The 20,864-nt window shown below is 43.4% G+C and overlaps 2 protein-coding genes across 7 annotated transcripts in view; one reads left to right on the top strand and one right to left on the bottom strand.

The window, feature by feature from the left end:
* Positions 1–4,108, top strand: part of LOC121293135 (protein mono-ADP-ribosyltransferase PARP12-like) — an 85,973-nt gene extending 81,865 nt beyond the window's left edge. For both annotated transcript variants that reach the window (XM_041215864.1, XM_041215865.1), the window contains exon 12: positions 523–4,108. In XM_041215864.1, coding sequence (XP_041071798.1) covers positions 523–797 — 275 coding nt within the window. In that variant the 3' untranslated portion in view covers positions 798–4,108. The remainder of the gene's footprint in view (positions 1–522) is intronic.
* Positions 4,109–8,035: 3,927 nt separating this feature from the next.
* The window catches only part of LOC121293358, a 60,366-nt gene continuing 47,537 nt past the window's right edge, over positions 8,036–20,864 (bottom strand). For 4 of the 5 annotated variants that reach the window (XM_041216343.1, XM_041216346.1, XM_041216345.1 and 1 more), the window contains 3 exons: positions 20,416–20,556; positions 13,450–13,561; positions 8,036–8,941 (listed from right to left, as the gene is read on the bottom strand). In XM_041216343.1, coding sequence (XP_041072277.1) covers positions 8,868–8,941; positions 13,450–13,561; positions 20,416–20,556 — 327 coding nt within the window. In that variant the 3' untranslated portion in view covers positions 8,036–8,867. The remainder of the gene's footprint in view (positions 8,942–13,449; positions 13,562–20,415; positions 20,557–20,864) is intronic. The other variant, XM_041216347.1, reaches the window with a different exon arrangement.

Below are 20,864 nucleotides of genomic sequence, written 5' to 3'. Positions count from 1 at the left end.
ATGCACACAGCAAGATCCCACAAACAGCAATACAGTAAATGTCAAGGCTATCACCTTTAAAGAATTAACATTCCACATGTACAAATATAATCTTTTGGTATAGTGTAACACTAAAATGAACATTACCAACATTTCAAGATCTGATTAAATTAATATGGCCCAAATCCATGGGGTATATTGTTCCTCAGCTTTTGGGACCACTGCAATGATAGGAGAATAATGTTGTTTGTGGAAGGGAACTGTCCTGTATTGAATTTTAAAAATGTGAGGATGAATTAATATTCTGGGGTTTTACTCGATTGCCCTCATGAATCAATTTTTTTTATGCTGAACTTCCCTTCAGAAAATAGAAAGGTGGGATAGAGATCTATGGCAGGTTGCATTATAAATGCTCTAAGGGAGAGGACGGAGCTTGATTATTCAGTTTTCTCCTTCTAATCTTTCTTACATGGAGAGGCTTTGAGAAGAAGTTATATTTTGCATTTATATAATTTGACACAATTCATTTATTCTTTTCTGCAGGAAGGTACTTTGCTAAGAAAGCATCCTGCGCCAACTTTGACTTGCACTCAGATTCTGCAACAAATCCCAACATCATGTTTTTGGCACGCGTGTTAGTAGGACAGTTTACTGAAGGACACTCAAGCTATGATCGGCCTCCATCCAAAGATGTTGGAAGCTTGAAACTCTATGACAGCTGTGTTGACTGCACCAATAATCCATCTGTGTTTGTTATATTTGAGAAATTTCAGATTTACCCAGAATATGTGATAGAATATAGTAATAATTTCATGTAGAAATCAATTGTTTTTGACAACCTTTGTCTGCTAATGATATCTAATGATGAGATATGATTATAGCAATTTTTTTTGGTTTAATAGATGGGATACAACTTGCTAATTCAATACTTTCTATTTCTGATTAGGGTGGATGTTGTAAGGCTTTGCACCATTAACAGGGCTTCACATGCAGCCAGCGCATATCAGAAAATTGTGTTATGTTGCCTGCTCTTTTCCAATATCTGTTGGTGGTGTTTTGGCTTCAAAATGTAGACCTTAGCATTAGCATTAATTGCTCCAAGGATAGATGTAACATGGTCTCTAGAAAGTGTCAAGTTACTCCAAAAATATCCCTCACTCCAACCTTCAGCAGAGAGCACAGTCTTCTTCACTCAGTTCTTATGACCTACCTGAACAAGGATGGCAGTTTAGTGAGAGTTTATGCTGGATTACAGGCAGTGTTGTCCTGAACCATATGTTGCATTTCGTATCCTGAGACTGTGAACCCTTGTTCTAGACCCCTCAGCCAGAGGAAACATCATCCCTGCATCCTGTCTGTCCAGCCCTGTCAGAATTTTATATGTTTCAATGAGATCCTCTCTCATTCTTCTAAACTCCAGTGAATACAGGCTTAGTCGGCCCAATTGCTCTTCATATGACAATCCTACCATCCCAGGAATCAGCCTGGTGAACCTTCACTGCACTCCTTCTGTGGCAAGGATACCGAAACGGCACACAATACTCCAGGTAAGGTCTCACCAAAGCCCTGTGTAGCTGCAGTAAGACATCCTTGCTTCCATACTCAAGTCCTCTTGCAATGAAGGCCAACATATCATTTGCCCTCTTAACTGTTCGCTGCACCTGCATGCTTGCTTTCAGTGATTAGTGTACAAGGACACCCAGGTCACTCTGTGCATCAACATTTCCCAATCTATCTCCATTTGAATAATACTCTGCCATTTTGTTTTTCCTACCAAAATGGATAACTTCACACTTATCCTTATTATACTGCATCTATCATGTGTTTGCCCACTCACTATACTTGTCTAAATCACCTTGAAGCTTCTTAACATCCTCCTCACCGTTCACATTCCCACTATGTTTTGTGCCGTATCAAACTTGGAAATATTACATTTCATTCCTCCATCCAAATCATTGATATATATTGTGAATAGCTGGGGCCTAAGCGCTGATGCCTAAGGTACCCCACTAGTCACTGCCTGCCATTCTGAAAAAGACCAATTTATTCCTACTCTCTGGTTCCTGTGTGTTAACTAATTCTCAATCCATGCCAATATATTTTCCCCAATCCCATGTGCTTTAAATTTACACACTAATTTCTTATGTGGGACTTTATCAAAAGCTTTCTGAAAATCCAAATACACCATATCCACTCGTCCTCCGTTATCTATTCTGCTAGTTACGTCCTCAAAAAACTCCAGTAGTTTTGTCAAACATGATTTTCCTTTCATAAATCTTTGTCTAATCCCAATGATATTTTCTAAGTGTCCTGTTATCAATCCTTTATAATAGACTCTAGCATTTTCTCTACCACTGATATGTGAAGTTACTTTCATTTTATCAGATGAATCTGCATTGCAAATTAAGTTACAGAAGTGTTTCTAACATGCTACTCACTATCCTTGACAAGATTCTAAAAAGTATTCTAAACACTACTTTAAGTCCCAGATAACTCCTCTGTAGTCAGTTCAGTCTTCAAAACTTTCTCAGGTGGGATCATCGTGAAAGGAGGGTTGAAATAACTAAGAAGTGAAAGATTTATTGAACCACATGTTCCATTAAAATTGGTAACCACATCAGTTGAGCCAATTCCATTTATCTTTATGCAGCTTATGCTGGGAATTGTTTAGTATTTATTCACAAGTGCTATTAAAAAGGCCTCAACTGACTCTCCATTACAAACTGCAATACTTGGAGAGTTTTTAATTTCCCACAGTATGCCAACAAAATCAACTTGATCTTGAATGGGTTAGCTTTTCTAGCCTAGCAGTTATACTTTTAGGAGGTGTTTTAATGGTCTTTGTTTAATAGACTTGTTATTTTTTGTGTGACCCTGCTCAATTTGAAGGGTAGAGTGCACATAGCTGAGGCTTTGGGGCTCTTTTTCTTTCTTCCACCATTGTCTCCTAAAAACTAATATGATCATTTTGCAAATGACTACGTTGTACTTTATAAATATATTGCCTATGTTCTGGAATTACCCACTTGCATGATCTGCTGAATTTTATGATTCACAATCCTCCATTGTAACAGGTTTATCTAGATCACTATACTCTCTCATCAAGTAGAGTAGCTTTAGCCAAGTTAAAGAAACATTCATTTATCTAATCAGATAGATTGCATTCCTGGGAGCAAAACTTACCAAATGAGGCATTAATTTGAACCACCTATCTTTGATGACTGTGCTTTTATGTTTTTAATTTGAGAAGAAGGAGTCACCAACTTTTACTAACCTTTAACTATGGGTATTTCCTCCTCACCTACTTTTATTGTAATTATGATTTTAAACATGAAAATTTTTATTTACTGTTAGAAAATTTCACTAGTATTAAAGAATGTTCAGAATATTTTGGTGATCTGAATGACCATGACTTATTTGAGGTCTTTGATTCTATCTGCTCATTCACAAATCTTGGATTAATAATCTTTTCTTTCTATAGACAGGAATTTTTGCCCATCTTATTTCTTGAATAGTGATTGTAACTGTGAGAACAGAGAAAGTATTCCTCATCCATCATATAGAGACAGAATGCCACTAAAGAGGGCTATTATATCATTTTGCACATCATTGCAACACTCCATATTGTTTTCATATTATTTTGATTCTACCAGCATTAACCATATTGATGTCTGCACAATTCGACTATGTAGTTCCTACAGTGCATTCATCTCAGCTCCTCTTTATAATGCTTTATGGAATCTGATTTGGTACTGAATGTTTGTTAAAATATATTTTTAGCATTACAGAAGTTGGAAAACGTTCATGAATTAATAGCAGCAGACTTGTCTGAATATCAGGAGCAACATTTTGGAAGTTCACTATTTAATGCTTAGCTCTGTATAAATACATTAGAGTCAAACATGAATAAAATTTAACTTAGTAAATAAAAGGGAAAAAAATGTACTCAAAGTCACCTTTTCTGAATATTTGATACTATTGCATAAAGTTTTGTACCTTTTTTTAAATGTTTAGGGTCTTGCCTCAGATATCCTCTTAGTTACAATCGATTCCATACTGCTCAATTTGTAATTTTGCAGTTGCATGATTCAGGGGTGTGACAATAAAACCGTTAAGGTCTGAGCTTATATTTATGCTATTGTTGCTTGTACATGTGTTCATTCAATCTCAGAAGACAGAACCAGCAAGTTTTTGTTAAGACGAGACCAGCAATGAATTGTTGGCCAGAATCTTCTGTTCGGTGTGTGGGGCACATAAAGTGACGTGCGGTGACGTTGGGTGTGCGTCCCGACATCACCGTGCGTCATTCCGAACTTCTGTTTGGCGGGCACGCAAGCGGAGTCAGGTGCACGCCTGCAGAACTGTCAAAAGCCTGTTAAGACCATTAATGAAGTAATTAACCCTATTGAGAAAGCTGCCTGTTGAACCTTAAGGTTGGCGAGCAGGCGAAAAGCCCAGGCAGCCTTCACATTTTTCATGAAATCTCATCCACGGGCGGGATGAGATTTCATGAAGGTTTCCATAAGAAATAGGAGCAGAAATTAGGCCAATCGGCACATTGAGTCTGCTCTGCCATTCAATCACGGCTGATAAGTTTCTCAACCCCATTCTCCCGCCTTCTCCCCATAACCTTCGATCCCCTTACCAATCAAGAACCTATCTATCTCGGTCTTAAGTACACTCAATGACCTGGCTTCCATAACCTTCTGTGGCAATGAATTCCACTCTCTAAAGAAGTTTCTCCTCATCTCTGTTCTAAAAGGTCTTCCCTTTACTCTGAGGCTGTGCCCTTGGGTCCTAGTCTCTCCTATTAATGGCAACATCTTCCCCATGTCCACTCTATCCAGGCCTCTCAGTATTCTGTAAGTTTCAATCAGATCCCCTCTCATCCTTCTAAACTCCACCAAGTATAGACCCAGAGTCCTCAAACGTTCCTCATATGTTAAGCCTTTCATTCCTAGGATCATTCTCGGGAACCTACTCTGGACCCTCTCTAGGGCCAGCACATCCTTCCTGAGATATGGGGCCCAATATTGCTCACAATATTCTAAACGTGGTCTGACCAGAGCCTTATAAAGCCTCAGCAGCACATCACTGCTTTTATATTCTAGTCCTCTCGAAATAAATGCCAACATTGCATTTGCCTTCCTAACTACCGATTCAACCTGCAAGTTAACTTTAAGAGAATCCTGGACTAGGACTCCCAAGTCCCTTTGCACTCCAGATTTCTGAATTCTCTCCCCATCTAGAAAATAGTCCATGCCTCTATTCTTCCTACCAAAGTGCATGATCTCACACTACCCCACGTTGTATTCCATCTGCCACTTCTTTGCCCATTCTCCTAACCTGTCCAAATCCTTCTGCAGCCTCCCTGCCTCCTCAATACTACCTGTCCCTCCACCTATCTTTGAATCATCTGCAAACTTAGCCAGGATGCCCTCAGTTCCTTCATCTAGGTTATTAATGTATAAAGTGAAAAGTTGTGGCCCCAATACTGACCCCTGCAGAACTCCACTAGTCATCGGCCGCCATCCTGAGAAGGACCCCCTTATCCTCACTCTTTACCTCCTGCCAGACAGCCAATCTTCTATCCATGCTAGTACCTTGCCTCTAACACCATGGGCTCTTACTGAGCAGCCTCCTGTGCGGCACCTTGTCAAAGGCCTTCTGGAAGTCCAAGTAGATAACAACTATTGGCTCTCCTTTGTCTAACCTATTCATTACCTCCTCAAAGAATTCTAACAGATTTGTCAGGCATGACCTCCCTTTGATGAAACCATGCTGACTTTGCCCGATTTTACCATGCACTTCCAAGTATTCTGAAATCTCATCCTTAATAATGGACTCTAAAATCTTACCAACAACCGAGGTCAGGCTAATCGGCCTGTAGTTTACCATCTTTTGCTTCATGTCCTTCTTAAACGGGGGGGGGGGGGGGGGGGGGGGGGGTTACATTAGCGACTTTCCAGTCCTCTGGGATCCTCCCTGACCCCAGTGATTCCTGAAAGATCACCACTAACGCCTCCACTATCTCTTCAGCTATCTCCTTCAGAACTCTGGGGTGTAATCCATCTGGTCCAGGCGATTTATCCACCTTCAGACCTTTCAGTTTTCCCAGCACCTTCTCCTTGGTAATGGCCACCATACTCACCTCTGCCCCCCGACTCTCTTGAACTTTGGGGATGTCACTCGTGTCTTCTACTATGAAGACTGACGCAAAGTACCTATTCAGCTCCTCCATCATTTCTTTGTTCCTCACTACTACTTCTCCAACATCATTTTCCAGCGGCCCAATGTCTACTTTTGCCTCTATATATCTAAAAGAACTCTTACAATCTTCCTTTATATTACTGGCTAGTTTACCCTCATATTTAATCTTCTCCCTCCGTATTTCTTTTTTAGTTGTCCTCTGTCGGTCTTTGTAGGCTTCCCAATCACCTGGTTTCCCACTGCTCTTCGCCGCATTGTATGCTTTCTCTTTTGCTTTTATGCTGTCCCTGACTTCCCTTGTCAGCCATGGTTGCCTCGTCCTCCCTTCTTCTTCCTAGGGATGAATTTTTGCTGTATCTCCCAAATTACTCCCAGAAGCTCCTGCCATTGCTGTTCCACTGTCTTTCCTGCTAGGCTCTCTCCCAGTCAATTCTGGCCAGCTCCTCCCTCATGCCTCTGTAGTTGCCTTTATTCAACTGTAACACCGTTACATCTGATTCCAGCTTTTTCCTCTCAAATTGCAGGGTAAATTCTATCATATTATGGTCACTTCCTCCCAAGGGTTCCTTCACCTTAAGCTCCCTTTTCAAATCTGCCTCACTACACATCACTAAATCTAGAATTGCCTGTTCCCTAGTGGGCTCCACCACAAGCTGCTCCAAAAAACCATCTCGGAGACATTCCACAAATTCTTTTTATTGGGATCCACTACCAACCTGATTTTCCCAGTCTACCTGCATATTGAAATCCCCCATGATCACTGTAACCTTGCCTTTCTTACACACCTTTTCTATCTCCTGGTGTATCTTGTGCCCCACATCCTGACTACTGTTCGGAGGCCTGTACATAACTCCCATTGTTTTTTTTACCTTTGTGGTTCCTCAACTCTACCCACACAGATTCTACATCATCTGACCCTATATCATTTCTTGCTACCGATTTAATTTCATTTCTTACTAACAAACAACCCCACCCCCTCTGCCAACCTGCCTATCTTTTCGATAGGATGTATATCCTTGGATATTTAGCTCCCAGTCCTGATCCCCTTGCAGCCATGTCTCTTAATGCCCACCACATCATACCTGCCAATTTCAATCTGGGCCACAAGCTCATTTACCTTATTTCACATACTGCGTGCATTCAGATACAACACCTTCAGTCCTGTATTTCCTGCCCCCTTTCTCATTGTCGTCTCTTTATCTGATGTGCTTGAAGTTAGATTCCTAGCCCTTTCCAAACACTCTGTCCTATTTTGTGTTCTGGAGACTTTAATAGCGTCTCCTGGGCTCTCCTTTCTTTTCAATTTTTTCATAATTTTCCATGAAGTTGAATCCATCCCCCCACACCCTAACCTGCTGCTTTGGTTCCCATTAGTCATACTTCTTGGAGTTTTACCCTTCCCTCCACACCCCACTTTCTAGTTTAAAGTCCTGTTGACCACTCTTAATTAATTTCATTAATTAAATCTAATTTTTTATAAAAATTTATAAACATGTCCTAGCTCATTGTGACACTGTCATATGAGGGGACATGTCTGAATAATTTTCTTTTGTTTTTCACTGTTTCATAATGAAATTAATCTCCCTGAGGCGGGGATTTCTGCGCTCTTTCGCATGCATGCGTGAAAGAGCGCAAGTCCCGACTCTCCCTCCTCCCCCCACCCACACAGGTAGTGCTAAGCACTTCCGGGTGCACATCACACTGGGCAGGCCTTAATTGGCCTGCCCACGTAAAATGGCGGTGCGCAGCCAATCGCGGGCTGTGATCTACTCCGTGATCGCTCCCGAACGGCCCACCCGAACTCCCCGTTGTTTTATTTGATATGAATGAACATACAGGGCAACAGTTATGATCAGATCCATTTATTTCAATCAATACAATTCATCTTTTTATTATCATAAAAAATAATGAACACATTAATCTTCCTACATCACCTTGTTTGACTTTGCTGAAAATATGTCTAAAGACTCCACTGCATTTTAACCTTCTCACAGCCTCTCCTGGACCTGATAGCTCAGCCATAGAATCATACAGCACAGGAGAATGCCTTTCAGCCAATTGTTGATGCAGGCTCTTTGAAAAGATTATCCAGCTGGTCCCACTCCCCTTCTTATCCAATAGCCCTGCATTTTTTTTAAGTATACTTCCAATTCCCAATCTTCATAGCATTTTGTTTGAAATGTGCCACTTGACTGTCTGTCTGTCTCTCTGATTCCATTTTTCATCTCCTACTTACAGCCAGGAAAGATCAGAGACTTCTCAACACCATGGGTACAGGGTGTTTATTGATTTCTGGACAGGCTATTAAATCGTTATTTAAAGTCTGGGAAAACAACATTAAAGATAGCTTTTTAGTATTTTAATCATGTATTGCTCCTTTCTTTAAATATATGTGAATACACTTTGCTTTATGACAGAACACATAGAATTTGGAAAATAAATGCTTTTATGTGGGAAATTTTACCCAAAATGTGTCAAGCATATTATTACTAATTCAATGTTTAAGGAATGAGTTGATTACAGACCTGTCTCAGCAAATAAACTAAAACAACGATTATTTTGCAGTTGTGTTTATTATTTGCTGCTGGTTTAAGCTGTTAGAATGACTTTAAACTGTAATACCAGCACTATGAAGCAAATCAAAAGAATTCTTGAAGCATTGTTGTTCTTTTTAAACTTCAGAAGAGCTTGTAGGAACAAATAAATGGAAGTTCATCTGAACAGGCTCTGTCATACCATTTGCCTCCAACACCTGAAAAGAATAGTAATTGTTAAAATGAAATAGTTTCTGATTTAAACATGGTACAGCAATAACTGATTGCTTTATGTAAGCATATCTCTTCTATTTAGATCTAAATATTTGTTGCTTGTTGTGTGTAAATACTAAGACAGTTCAAAATTGAAACAGCTGAAAATATCCTGTTCTGGTTTTCCTATTGGTGGTGAGGAAGGGCTTTCCACCAGTGTTAAAAAGCTACCTTCACTAATCATGTTTCAATAACTTAATTCTTCGTCATTCTAAATTCCTCACACATCATAGGAGCCCCTCCATTAATTCTATTCATTCTGAAAAATTCGTGGGCAATCTGAAGAAAATTAAGGGCAGAATTTGAAAAAAATGTTCCCTTCCCTTCAACCCTAGCTCCTGACTTTTTGGAATTTGGAACCATTATTTTTCTCAAAATGCCTGTATTAGACTCATTTGTAAGCTTTTTTAAGACATTAGAGCCAATTTTTCTAGTTATCCTCATAACTAAAGTCTCATCATTTTAGTAAATCTCCCACAAAAGTTAATGAATAACTCATTTGAACCCATGAAATTGTGATTTAAAGATCCTTTTAATTTACCATCAGTTACATATCACAAAGGCAATGAGTTGCACTTCATCATTATAATCTTTTTGTAATCTTGACAGTTATTTCTCAACGACAGCATGTATATAATACCTTTAATGTATAGTAAGATGTTCCAAAGCACTTCACAACAGTGTTATGAAATGAAAAATTTGACACCAAACTGCATGGGGAGATATTAGAGCAAATGACAAAAAACCCTGGAGAAAAAGGTAGGTTTTAAGGAGTATCTTAAAGAAGAAAAGAGAAGTAGAGATGCAGGAAAGTTGAGAGAGGAAATTGAAGAGCTTAATGCCGAGGCAGCTGAAGACATGTCCAACAATAATGAAGCAATTAAAATTTGGGCTGTGCAAGAGGCCAGAATTGGTGGGGCGCAGATACCTTAGAGGGTTGTTGGGATGGAGACAGTTATAGAATAGGGAAGGGTGATGTCATGGAGGGATTTGAAAACAAAGATTAACATTTTAAAATTGAGGCATTGCTCAACCAGGATCCAATGTATGTCACAATCACAGGGGTGATGGGTGAACAGGACTTGGGGCTTGTTTTTTTGACCCATCATGGACCAGGAAGGAGGCGGACAGGTGCTAAAAATAGTGCCATTGGCCAATGTGACAGTTCCCCGGCTCTATCTTGGCCCCAGGCCATTTTTCGGGAGATTGGATGGGGGTGGGGGCGGGAAGCAGAAGGGTAACCTACCTGCATGAGAGGGTAGGCAGTCCAGCTTATTAAGGCCAATTAATGGAAGCTGACTGAGATTTTCCAGAGGAGGCAGGGTCCAATTTAAGTGCTGGAGAGGACCTCCTGGCAGCAGACCAGGTGGTGGGGGGGCTCAGCACTCCAGGCAGGCCTAGAGGTCCTCCCTGCCCATGTGCGTGCAGCAGCGGCTGCAGGCAACTCTGTTGAGGAACTCCCCCTCATTCTCTCACCGTACAGAAGTGGCATTGCTGCAAAAGCCATTTTTAAATTTAATTTAAAAAGTTGGAAAGAGAGGGCACCTCCATTTTGAAGCACCCTCTCCCTTACTCACCCTACTATCAAAGCCTGCTGTTCCTTTCAAGTTGAAAGGCCTCTGATTGGCGCTCCAGATTTGAGAGCCTTAATTGGATGACAAGTTTAGCCTTTGGAGAGTCCCTACATGCATTGCCTACACTTCAAAAGTACTTCATTGGTTCTTTGGAAAAAAAATCACTAAGTGACTGCTTCCCACACAGCGGGCTGGATTTTACGCTGGGAGTGGGTTCCCGGCTCCCCTCCACCCCCAGCCCCAACTCCAACCCCAACCCCCCAACCCCACCAGCCTGAAAGGCAGAGCAAGCCCACCTCCACTCTGCAGGCTTGCCCGACTATTTAACAGCTGTTGGGCTGTTCCTTCCATCTACATCAGAGGAGGAAATCCTGCCTCCAAAAGTTAACAGCCAATCAAATGGCCAGCAGCCCTCTGGTCTCAGAAGTGCCACCCGGAGTAGTGACCACAGCTGCCACTGCATTCAGTCCCCAACAATGATCATCAATGGAGCCAGATGCGAAAGTAAGTAGAATGTGTGGGCGTGGGAGTTCTCACTTGGGTCAGATTGACATGCCCCAGTGAAGGGGTGGGGGACGGTGAGGAGGTGGGGAGCCAGGGTAGACAGAGCATGAGAGGAGAAACAGAAAGGTGGGAGGACCTTGCTAGAGGCCTCCAAAGGGCATAGGGAGCTTGTAAAGAAGAGATCCAACCCCCCACCTTACCTGGCCATAGCCCAAGCAGTGAAAGCTGCCAGGCTGCACACTTGGTGCAGGCCTCTCCTGCTATGGGTAAAATCCTAGCAGCAGTAGGAATGGCCTTTATGTGGCTGTTACATCGCCATTTATGGTTCTCAACTGGTCCTTGGGTGGAGGAAGTCATCTCAACACCTACTCCACTGCAACTAAAATTGCAGTGGAGGCAGTGAACAGAGCCTATGACAAGGTGCCCACTTTCACGGCCTACCTCTCCCCACCACTGCCACCCCATCCATAGCAGCTGTAAATTCCTAGTCAGTGTGGCTGTCTGTTCGACATTTGTACCCAACGGTGGAGTTCAGGAGCCTACAGGCAAAGCCCTGCCCTTGGGCAAGATTATGATGCAGGCAGCAGAGTTTTGGATGAGCTCATGTTTTACGGAGGTGGAAAATGCAAGGTCAACCACGAGTGCATTTGAACAGTCAAGCTAGAGATAACAAAGGCAAGAACAAGGGTTTAGCAGCAGATGAGCTGAGGCAGGGAAGTTGGAGTTGGGAGTGGACAGCCTTAGTGACTGAGCCAATATGTGCTTGAAAGCTCATCTCAAGGTCAAATGTGACACCAAGGTTCTGAAAAGCCTGGTTCAGCCACAAACGGCTGGTAGAGAGAGGGGTAGAGTTGGTAGCTAGGGAATGGAGTTTGTGACGGAATGAAAAACAGAGGCCTCTGTCATCCCAATATTAGTTGGAGAAAATGTCTGCTTTTTCAGTACTGGGTGTTGAACAGCAAGGTGACAAGACAATGGAAAGACTGGGAGAGGTGGTGGTGGTGAGGTAAAGCTGGATATCCACAGTGTACATGTCAGCACTCCTGCTATAGAATCAAAATCCTAAGCAAGGAAGCAAACAATGTAAAGGCAAATGGAGGAGTGAATTTTAATTTCCATTATTGCAGCCTAGTAGATAATGAACCCATTCCACCTTTTCTATGGGGTCATTCTGGGCTTTGTTTTACTTGTTAATTGAACTTATTTGTAATCTATTATATGGAAGAATTCTCACATTTATAACTATGAATGTTGGATTAAGATCTAGGCTGGGAATTTCCTTGAACTTGCTCCCTCTAAATTCTAATCCTAGACCCTAACCTCCAAACGAGGCTTCTATCTAACTTCCCTCAAAATTACAGTGGTGAACAAGCATTCCTAGTACTAGGGTGGAATCTTGAGTTGGCTGCGACCTCACATCACCTCTTTTTAGGAAGGCCTGCCAGTGGTATGAGGAAATCAGGCAGTTGACAGGCCAGTGCTGGGCCTTTCCTAGGGATCAGGACTCTGGGGTGCAAGTCCTGTCTATCAAGAATTACCGGCAAATCAAGGGCCAGCAGTTCCTGCCAATGGGGAGGTGGTGTTGTAACGACACCCATCCAAGGGCCAGGACCCAGGCTAGAGGTAAGCGATGGCAGGAGGGGATTCATGGGGTGAGGGCCATAGGGGAGAGGGATGTAGGGGAATTAGCAGCAAGAGCGGTAGGGCAAATCTCAGCAGGCACCCCACCCCCGCCCCCAACGCCCCCCAACAATGCTGGCTCTCTCAACCAGGCACTGACTGCCTTTGAATGAGTGTCCCCACCTGGAAGCAGGCAAGCAAATACAACAGGATTTGCTTGCCGTGCATGTTGCATGGCAAGCCCCTTGCTCGCTGCTGGGTCAATACCAAAGGCCTCAGCCTGCTGCCGCTAAGTGGACATTAATTGCCCACTTTTTCACCTCAATTGGTGGTGGAGCGGGAAAGCTGTCCATGGGTCTACCCGCTGCTGACTTATTCAGATTGGTGGTGGGAAGGTGGCAGGGTCCCCAACCACCACCCTCCCAGCTGATTAAATGCCCTTCCTGCCCCCAAACCAGCCCCAGGGGATGGCAGAAGATTCTGCCAGATGTCAGGACAACACAATCATAGAGAAACCTTTTAGAATCAACATATATCTGAATTTAAAGCTCAATACAGTTAAGGCAGAGTTCAGTTCAGGTGACTTCTTATTGTAATGCTGGTTAAGTATTCACTTCGTGCTCCTGGAGTACAAAACGTTGTGACCAGTACTGGTTGAAAATTTATCCCATTGTCTCATTACATCAGCTTTTCATGCTTCTGGAATTCATAAGCAAGTACAATACGTCATAACACAGCTTACAATCTCAATGTACCTTCAGAATTGATGTTCACACAGTTTTCTGCCTCTGCTTCATCATTAGGTTGGTTGTCATTCCATTTTGTGAAATCCAACAGAGATCCATCAGTCCACAGATAAATACCCTCCTTCATGAGAAATAATATCATTAATGATGTCAATGTCTATCAAAATATCAGTCACATTATATCACAGTCATCATCAGCCATGAAGCCTTAACTCTTGGAGGGCTATAATCATTTCATTATAACTACTACTACTACAAACACAACAAAAACATGCCTCTATATAGTAATGGAGAGAAATGTTCCACAAGTCCTGATTAAAGAGGGGTTGAGAATGATCTTAAAGGTAAAAAAGTGCAGAAGTTTGAGGAGAGAATCGCAGACCACGGGCTTTAGGTTTCTGAAGGCACTATAGTGGAAGGGACCACTAGAGGCCAGAGTCAGAGGAATGTAAAATTTGAGGCTGAAGGTGTTTGGAGGGATGAAATGGTAATGGGACCAGAAGCTTTGTTAAAGAATATGGAGTCAGAAATTCAGTTTGGTCCTGGTAAGCCTGAAAAGAGGTCAGGGAAGAATTGATGGCAAGATTACAGAATTTGTGCTGGAGGGAAGGGAAAAAGATAGCTTTGGGGTGAAATTTTCCGTTTTGTAGACTTAAGAGTGGTGGTGGGTGGGAAAATCGTCATGGTTCCTACTGGGTGGTGGGGCAGGTTTTTGTGCCTGATTTTCTGCTTTTCAGATCATTAATTATGCATCAACGAGGAGCTTGTCGAATCTTGTAATGGGGCGGGCAGTGATTCGTCCACCCCCCCCATTGCCCCATGGAGTCGAAGGTCCTGGCACCATATTTAAACACTGCCTGAACACATGTTTACTCTCTGCAGCCCAGTTATGTTGGCAACTTCATCACAATGCCTGGCAAAAGTTCAAAGCCATCAGCTCCATGGTTCAGTGAGGCCTCCATGGGGATTCTCCTCCAGGCCGTCCAGGAAAGGCAGAAGGTCCTCTTTCCTTGGGATGGGAACAGGAGGTCCTCCCACGTGACCACGCCAGCCCTGGGAGGAGGTCAACATCCATGGCAAGAGACAAAGGACCGCCCTGCAATGCAGGAAAAGGATGATGATCTCATCCACTCTGCCAGGACAAGTGAACCTTCTACTCACTCCAAACTTAGACTGCCTGAGGCCCTTATGAGAGTGTAAGGGTTAGATTCTTCAGGGATCTCTCACACTATTAGCAGGTGGGACATCATCACTGGATGTCTGCCAGCCATTTAACAAACCCAGCTCATGTAAGGCCCTGTACAAATGGCATCTTCGTCCCTACTGAGAGGGCTCAGAACACACAACAGGCACGCATGCTTCTGAACTGCTCTTTCATCCATAGTACTTAGTCAATCCATCTGCCTATATGCAGGACAAGACAGTCCACAAAAAGAGGGAGAGATCCCATGCTGGACAAGGGGCCGCGGACTTGCGGGACCTCACCATCTTCAATGAGGAGACAGCAGAGGATCGGAATCTCTCCTGTGTGGAAGTCCCCCAACAAGCCAGCGAGGATGCTTTGCGTATACACTAGCCACATGCGGACAATGACGGTGAGTGAGTTAGAATCTAGGAGCCTGCCTAGTCAATCACTAACTCATTATTCTCTACATTCCAGATACCAAGACAAAGCTGGGGCAACATTCAAAGCAGTGCCTCAGCCCAGCCTCCCATCCTTCTCAGATGAGGATCCATAATATATATTGTAATATATGTTGTTTTTGTCTCTCAAAGATTTTTCATTGTGGTGCAATGCTCCTCATTCAATCAAGAGTACCAGACGCCCCTGACTTCCATGATCTCCCATCATGTTCCTCAGTTCCATGTAGTTTCACTCAATCTCATCTCAGCCAATTGCTTTTAGTTCCACATCCACGACATGAAAGAAAGGACTTCAAAGAGGAAAACGATGGTAGGAGAATGTACATGTAAGTCTTGCATCTGAGGATCACATTTTGTCACCTCATGTGAATTGTTCCTGCTAGGTTCATGATTATCCTGCTGCTGTAAGCACTGAAGGCCATTGTGTGTCTATATTGGGAGTATATCTTTTCACAAAGCTGCCCTTTGTTATGACCTTCACTTTTTGACTGTGATGTTTTGCCTCCAGTATTAATCACCACCGAGGACCATGGCCATTCATGCCTTCTTGCATCATTATTTCATTAACAATGTTAAGGATGAACATTACTCCTTTATTAGTTCCCACTGCCCCCATGCACGTCGATGAGCGATGGGCAATATTCTCAGTCGATGACATTTGACATGCCAGCTAGATGAGATTGAGTGCGTGATGTCATTGTTGTGTGCTCATCCTAAGGATGTTGGCCATTTAGCTCGGAGGATGTTGCTTAGTGCTGCGTTACAGAATCCCTATGTTAGGTTATAGAACAATAATCGATATGGATGTCATTACATCACTATGCAATCATTCTCTTCGGCTTTATAGAAAATATCACCTATGATATTGACAATGTGGAGTAATGTCATTGTATCAAATAGATGCTCCAGCACACCTCATCAGTGGTCATCAGTTACGATGACAGGACTAAGTTATCATTGAATGCAGTGTCAAAACTGACTGGGAAACGTCTCTCCCAGATGCCAAGGCAATGCAGGATGTAAATTTTGGAGGCTTCAGGTAAAGGCAGTGTAATGAGTGTTTGTCAAAATTCACACAAAGGTTCTGCTGAACGTTTCTTTGTGAATACAATGCTAATAACATTTGCAGATTTGCATCCATGCTGTTGTATAACAGATCACTGTGCCCTGATGTCCAAGGGCATCTTGGGGCTCAGTATCAAGATGCGGCCTCTACATTATTCATGCAAGGGAACCGGCATTTGAAGAGATGCTGCTGGCTGAACATAGCTTTGTCTTCAGACAGACAAGCGATAACCAATGTAGAATATTTTGTCTTACATAGCTGCCCAGCCAAGCTCCTGTCACACTGGCATGAGTGTTATCAGTGTGAGCTGTTGCATTTAAGCCTTTTGATGGCTGCCATGGACAGTGACTTCTTCCTTCCATGATTGAAAATACTGGACTTTGTGTACTTGTTTAGCAGTGAACGCTGGAAGAGTGCTTCTCCCGTTACACATCAGCCACATGCCCCCTGAGGCAGTGCACCTTCCAAGGATGTACCCATTGTAATGGTTGAAGGTGACTTATACTTACTCCATTTTCATTTACAGGTTGTTGACCTTCTGTGAGATGTTGATGATGACAATGAAGGTGCTATTGCCTGCCCTGCATCAAGATGTCAGGAGAACTGTGCTCGTTGCAGCATGCCTTCACCTTATTCCTCCTGGAATCTTGTCACTATGAGGCTGTCATGGGAACACCTCCCCCATTGTGCCCATGCAATGGCATCCTCATGTTGCTCATCTGAATCCTTGTCCTCTTTGAATTCATCTTCCTTAACATCCTCCTCTTTCGAGGAGACATGTACCAGCGCAAGGTTGGGGAGCCCGCAAACAACAATGATGTGAGACACCCTCCGTGGTGAGTACTGGAGAGACCCGCCTGAATGCTCCAAACATCTAAAACGTTTCTTTAAGAGGCCAATAGTCTGCTCTATGAAGGATCTTGTGGTTGAATGTGCAGCACTTTATATCACTCCTCAGATGCATTCTGTGGATGACAAATGGGGGTCATTAGACATGTCTTCAGGGAATAGCCCTTATCAAGGAGGAGCCAACCCTCTATGCCCTGAGAGCTCTCAAAGATCTGTGGCACCTGAGAGTGACTCAAAATGTAAGAGTCATGAGATCTTCCAGGGTTTCTGTGATCACAGATAAGCTGGACATTTAGAGAGTGAAATCTTTTTCTGTTCATGAATCACATTGGCTGCTGCCAGGGAGTTCTCAAGGCCGTATCAGTGCAGTCGATGGTGCTCTGCATTGGCGGGAAGCCTGAGATCACAGCAACTCCCACAGCTCTGGCAACCCTGCGAGCTTCATCCATGTTGAACTTCATGTAATGGTGAATTTTTTTGAAAAAGGCGTCGGTCACCTCCCTTGTGCATTTATATGTCGCCAATTATGAGATTCCGCATACCCCCCCGGTGGAAGGATCCATTGGCCAAAACGTTGAGTATGGTGGCAACCTTGAGAGCTACTGACATTGGATGGCCACCAAGTTCGTGCATAGCGAGATCCTCAGGGAGAATGTGTAAAATGTGAGCCACCATATCCCCAGATAAGTGAAGGCATCGGTGGCACTATCTTTTGGTCATCTCTATGTATGAGCTGAGTCTTCTGTAGACTTTTGATCAAGCCAAACATTTCCATGTATTTGGTCCCTGCTCATCAGCATCTGGATCTTTCTAGGGCTCCGCTGACTCTTGGACCTCAGGGTGACTGTGTTTCCTGTGCTGTGCCAAATGATGACAGGCCTTCTCCTCAGTCACATCCAAGCTATCAAGGAGGCAGCGTTGCCTTGCAGCCTGCACTCTCCACTCCTCCTTGTGTCTGTTGACCAGTATATTAGAGACATCATTGTACCTTCCCCTTGAATGTGCTCCCTCCATCTACAAGCCAGAAAGCCAGTATGAAGACCTTGGTCTGGCCTCAGTCTCCAGGCTATGCTTTGCAGTACAAGCACATCCTAAAGGTTCACAGGTGGCTGAGCATCCCTCGCTGACATGACTGTGCATTTACAAAGAGGGTTTGGATCAGGGTGGGGGCACCCATGTCAGGCTAATGTCAGCTTGCCTCTATTAGCCTAGTCACTAGCCTAGTCTTGTACTAATGACATGACTGTAAATTTTGTGCCCTGTAAGCCATGACTGTTAACATGAGAATATTGAGGCTTGTGGTGCACATGCAGCTTCTGTCCAGCAGCCATGGCCCTTGATTGTTTCATCCTCCTTACCTTTTTACATGCCTCTATCAAGAACACATGGCCAATCAGATCAACTCAAACTTAGCTCTAAAACAATGGATTCTCACATGAATGTGCACCATTTGTAAAGGAGCAATACTCCTTCAATGGGCAATGGACCCACTAAAACAGTACTTAGCTGAGCCTTGATCTCCATGACTTTAGCAGAGTTATTAGGGTACTCCCCTTCAATCAGCCCAAAACTGTAGTTGTCGACTCCTCCCACATGCTCTTATTTTTCATTCCAAGGTAATATTGGAAATGGTGCTGCTGCACTTCTTATGAGAAACCATCTTCCAATCTCTTCCCATCACCCATCAAGTTTGTCCCATCCTCACCGCATGCAAATTCCCCTACCTCCTATCACTCTCCAGCCTCTCCGTTACCTATCCTCCACCCAAACCTTGTTGATGCCCCCAAGCCCTTTGTGGGCCTGACCCCTCCCCTTCTCAAGGTTACATGCACCCTGAATTTCTGGAACACCCCCCATGGGACCATACAGTACCCCATCCATGACTTACAGCTCCCCACCTATAGAATGCAGAGGCCTCCCCTGACGGTGACTGGGACATCTCCCTCACACAGTACCAAGCCTCTAACCCCCAAGATAAAAATCTTTAAGTGACTGACCATGCCCTGCAGGCCATGCTGTGCATGACTGTCACTGCCCAGAGAGGCCTTCCCCCTCCTTGGTCCAGGACCAAGACATGCATGCTGTGCATTGCCCTCTAACATGGCCCATACTGCCCCAAGACAGTCTCTTCCTCCTCTGACAGTCTTGAAACTCTTGCCCAAGGACAGTATCTTCAATCTTCTTCTGACAGTGTGGCTTCAGACCTAGGACAGTCTCTTCTTCCTCAGACCGACAGTCTTATAACTCTTGCCCAGGACTGCCTTTCATTACTCCCCTCCGTTCCTTTAACACCCCCCACCCTCCCCTCTGTCCCTTTAACAACCCCCTCCCTCAAGTCATGTGTCTGTCTTCCGCCCTTTCCTTTGGTCTTGCCTCATGAGCACCAGCCTTGGCACAGATTCAAAGAAGCACCGATAAGTCACAGCACCACTGTTGAAGGTAGGTGAAAACAGCATCTACATACTTCAAAGTTGTTGATGAACTGAAGTTTGCGAGGTGCACACCACTTAAATACAGTTGTGAAACAGACTGTTCTAATTACCTGCTGGCAGGGCACTTAATTTGGAGGGAGAAAGTGGTTCCGGTGATTTGGGTTTTTAAAATGGAGAATTCATCAGATGCAAACGAATGCGAATGTGGCTCCCAACATAGACCAGCGGAAAAGTCGGCTCGCTTTTAACCAACCAACAACTTCGGGAGAACAAAATTCCAAACTGATTTTCTGCTGTCGGGAATCACGCCAAATTTAGTCCCACGCCTGCCATGATTCCCGTCACTGATGGGAGCAGAAAATTCCACCCTTGATCTTTTTAATTCTTTGCTGGTAGGAACTGGGACTCAACCAGGACTGGCACCAGCAGTCTAACATCACTGAATCAGTGCAGAGGTGCAGAGATCTAGTAGAAAAAATAGAACTGGGTATTGCCAATGTTTATTTGAAAGGTTCACTAAGGGTGGCATGTAGAATAGGAAGAGAGGGGCTTGGGATCTCTAGATGCAACTGGGTTGGATGTTAAAAATTCTACAACTATGTTCAAATAGGTGCAAGTCGAATCAAGAAGGGGCAGTTCCAATGAGTTGGATAACATCGGGTAGGTTTATTGAGAAGGACAGTGGGGGTTAATATTACTAATTCAATTGCTCATTGGCAGTAAATGAACAGTCATAAAAAAAGGCAGATTTTACCACGGCTCTAGATTATGGTGACATTCTCAGAAACATTGGGTGGAATTTTACGGCTCCATCATGGCAGGGGCAGGGCTGTAAAATACGTTGAGCCATTCAAAAGTCTATTGACTTTGGCGGGACTGTAAAATCCTGCTGTCATAAAATTCCACCCATTAAGACATTTGGTTAATATGTAAATATTGCTGTAACAGTAAATGTCCAGGTTACAATCATTCAGTCAGCTTTACCTTGTGACAATCACTCAGACCAATCCAAGTGCTGGATTGTATTGGATTCTTCTGTTTTATCAAACCCTGAATGAACTGATTGTATCCTTCCCCGTGTATGGAGGCAAGATGAGCACCAGATGCATACATTTGGCAAGACATCTTGAAATTAAAATAAAATAGTTTGTGATTTTTTTCCATTGATTACGTTCAATTCCATCACTTTTTAAGGTGATTACAGCTTCCCAGTCATTTTCAATAAAGACAAAATGAATAATAAACATATATTTTGCAGAATTGCTGTCAAGTGCCTAGCGTCTGGAGAATTGCTCTGATGTTTAGCTGCTAACCTCAGCTATCCTTTTAGACCAGTGCTCAAGTACTCCCTATGAGAATCCAGGCAATTTTAATTTTTGCAGATTGCAGTGCTCCAGAAGAGGAGTGCAGCGCAGGCTCCATTCAAGGACACA

The sequence above is a fragment of the Carcharodon carcharias genome, chromosome 21 (genome assembly GCF_017639515.1).
Source record: "Carcharodon carcharias isolate sCarCar2 chromosome 21, sCarCar2.pri, whole genome shotgun sequence".
In the NCBI taxonomy this organism is placed as follows: domain Eukaryota; kingdom Metazoa; phylum Chordata; class Chondrichthyes; order Lamniformes; family Lamnidae; genus Carcharodon; species Carcharodon carcharias.
Note: the sequence above shows the minus strand (reverse complement) of the source record. Positions and strands in the feature narration are given on the sequence as shown.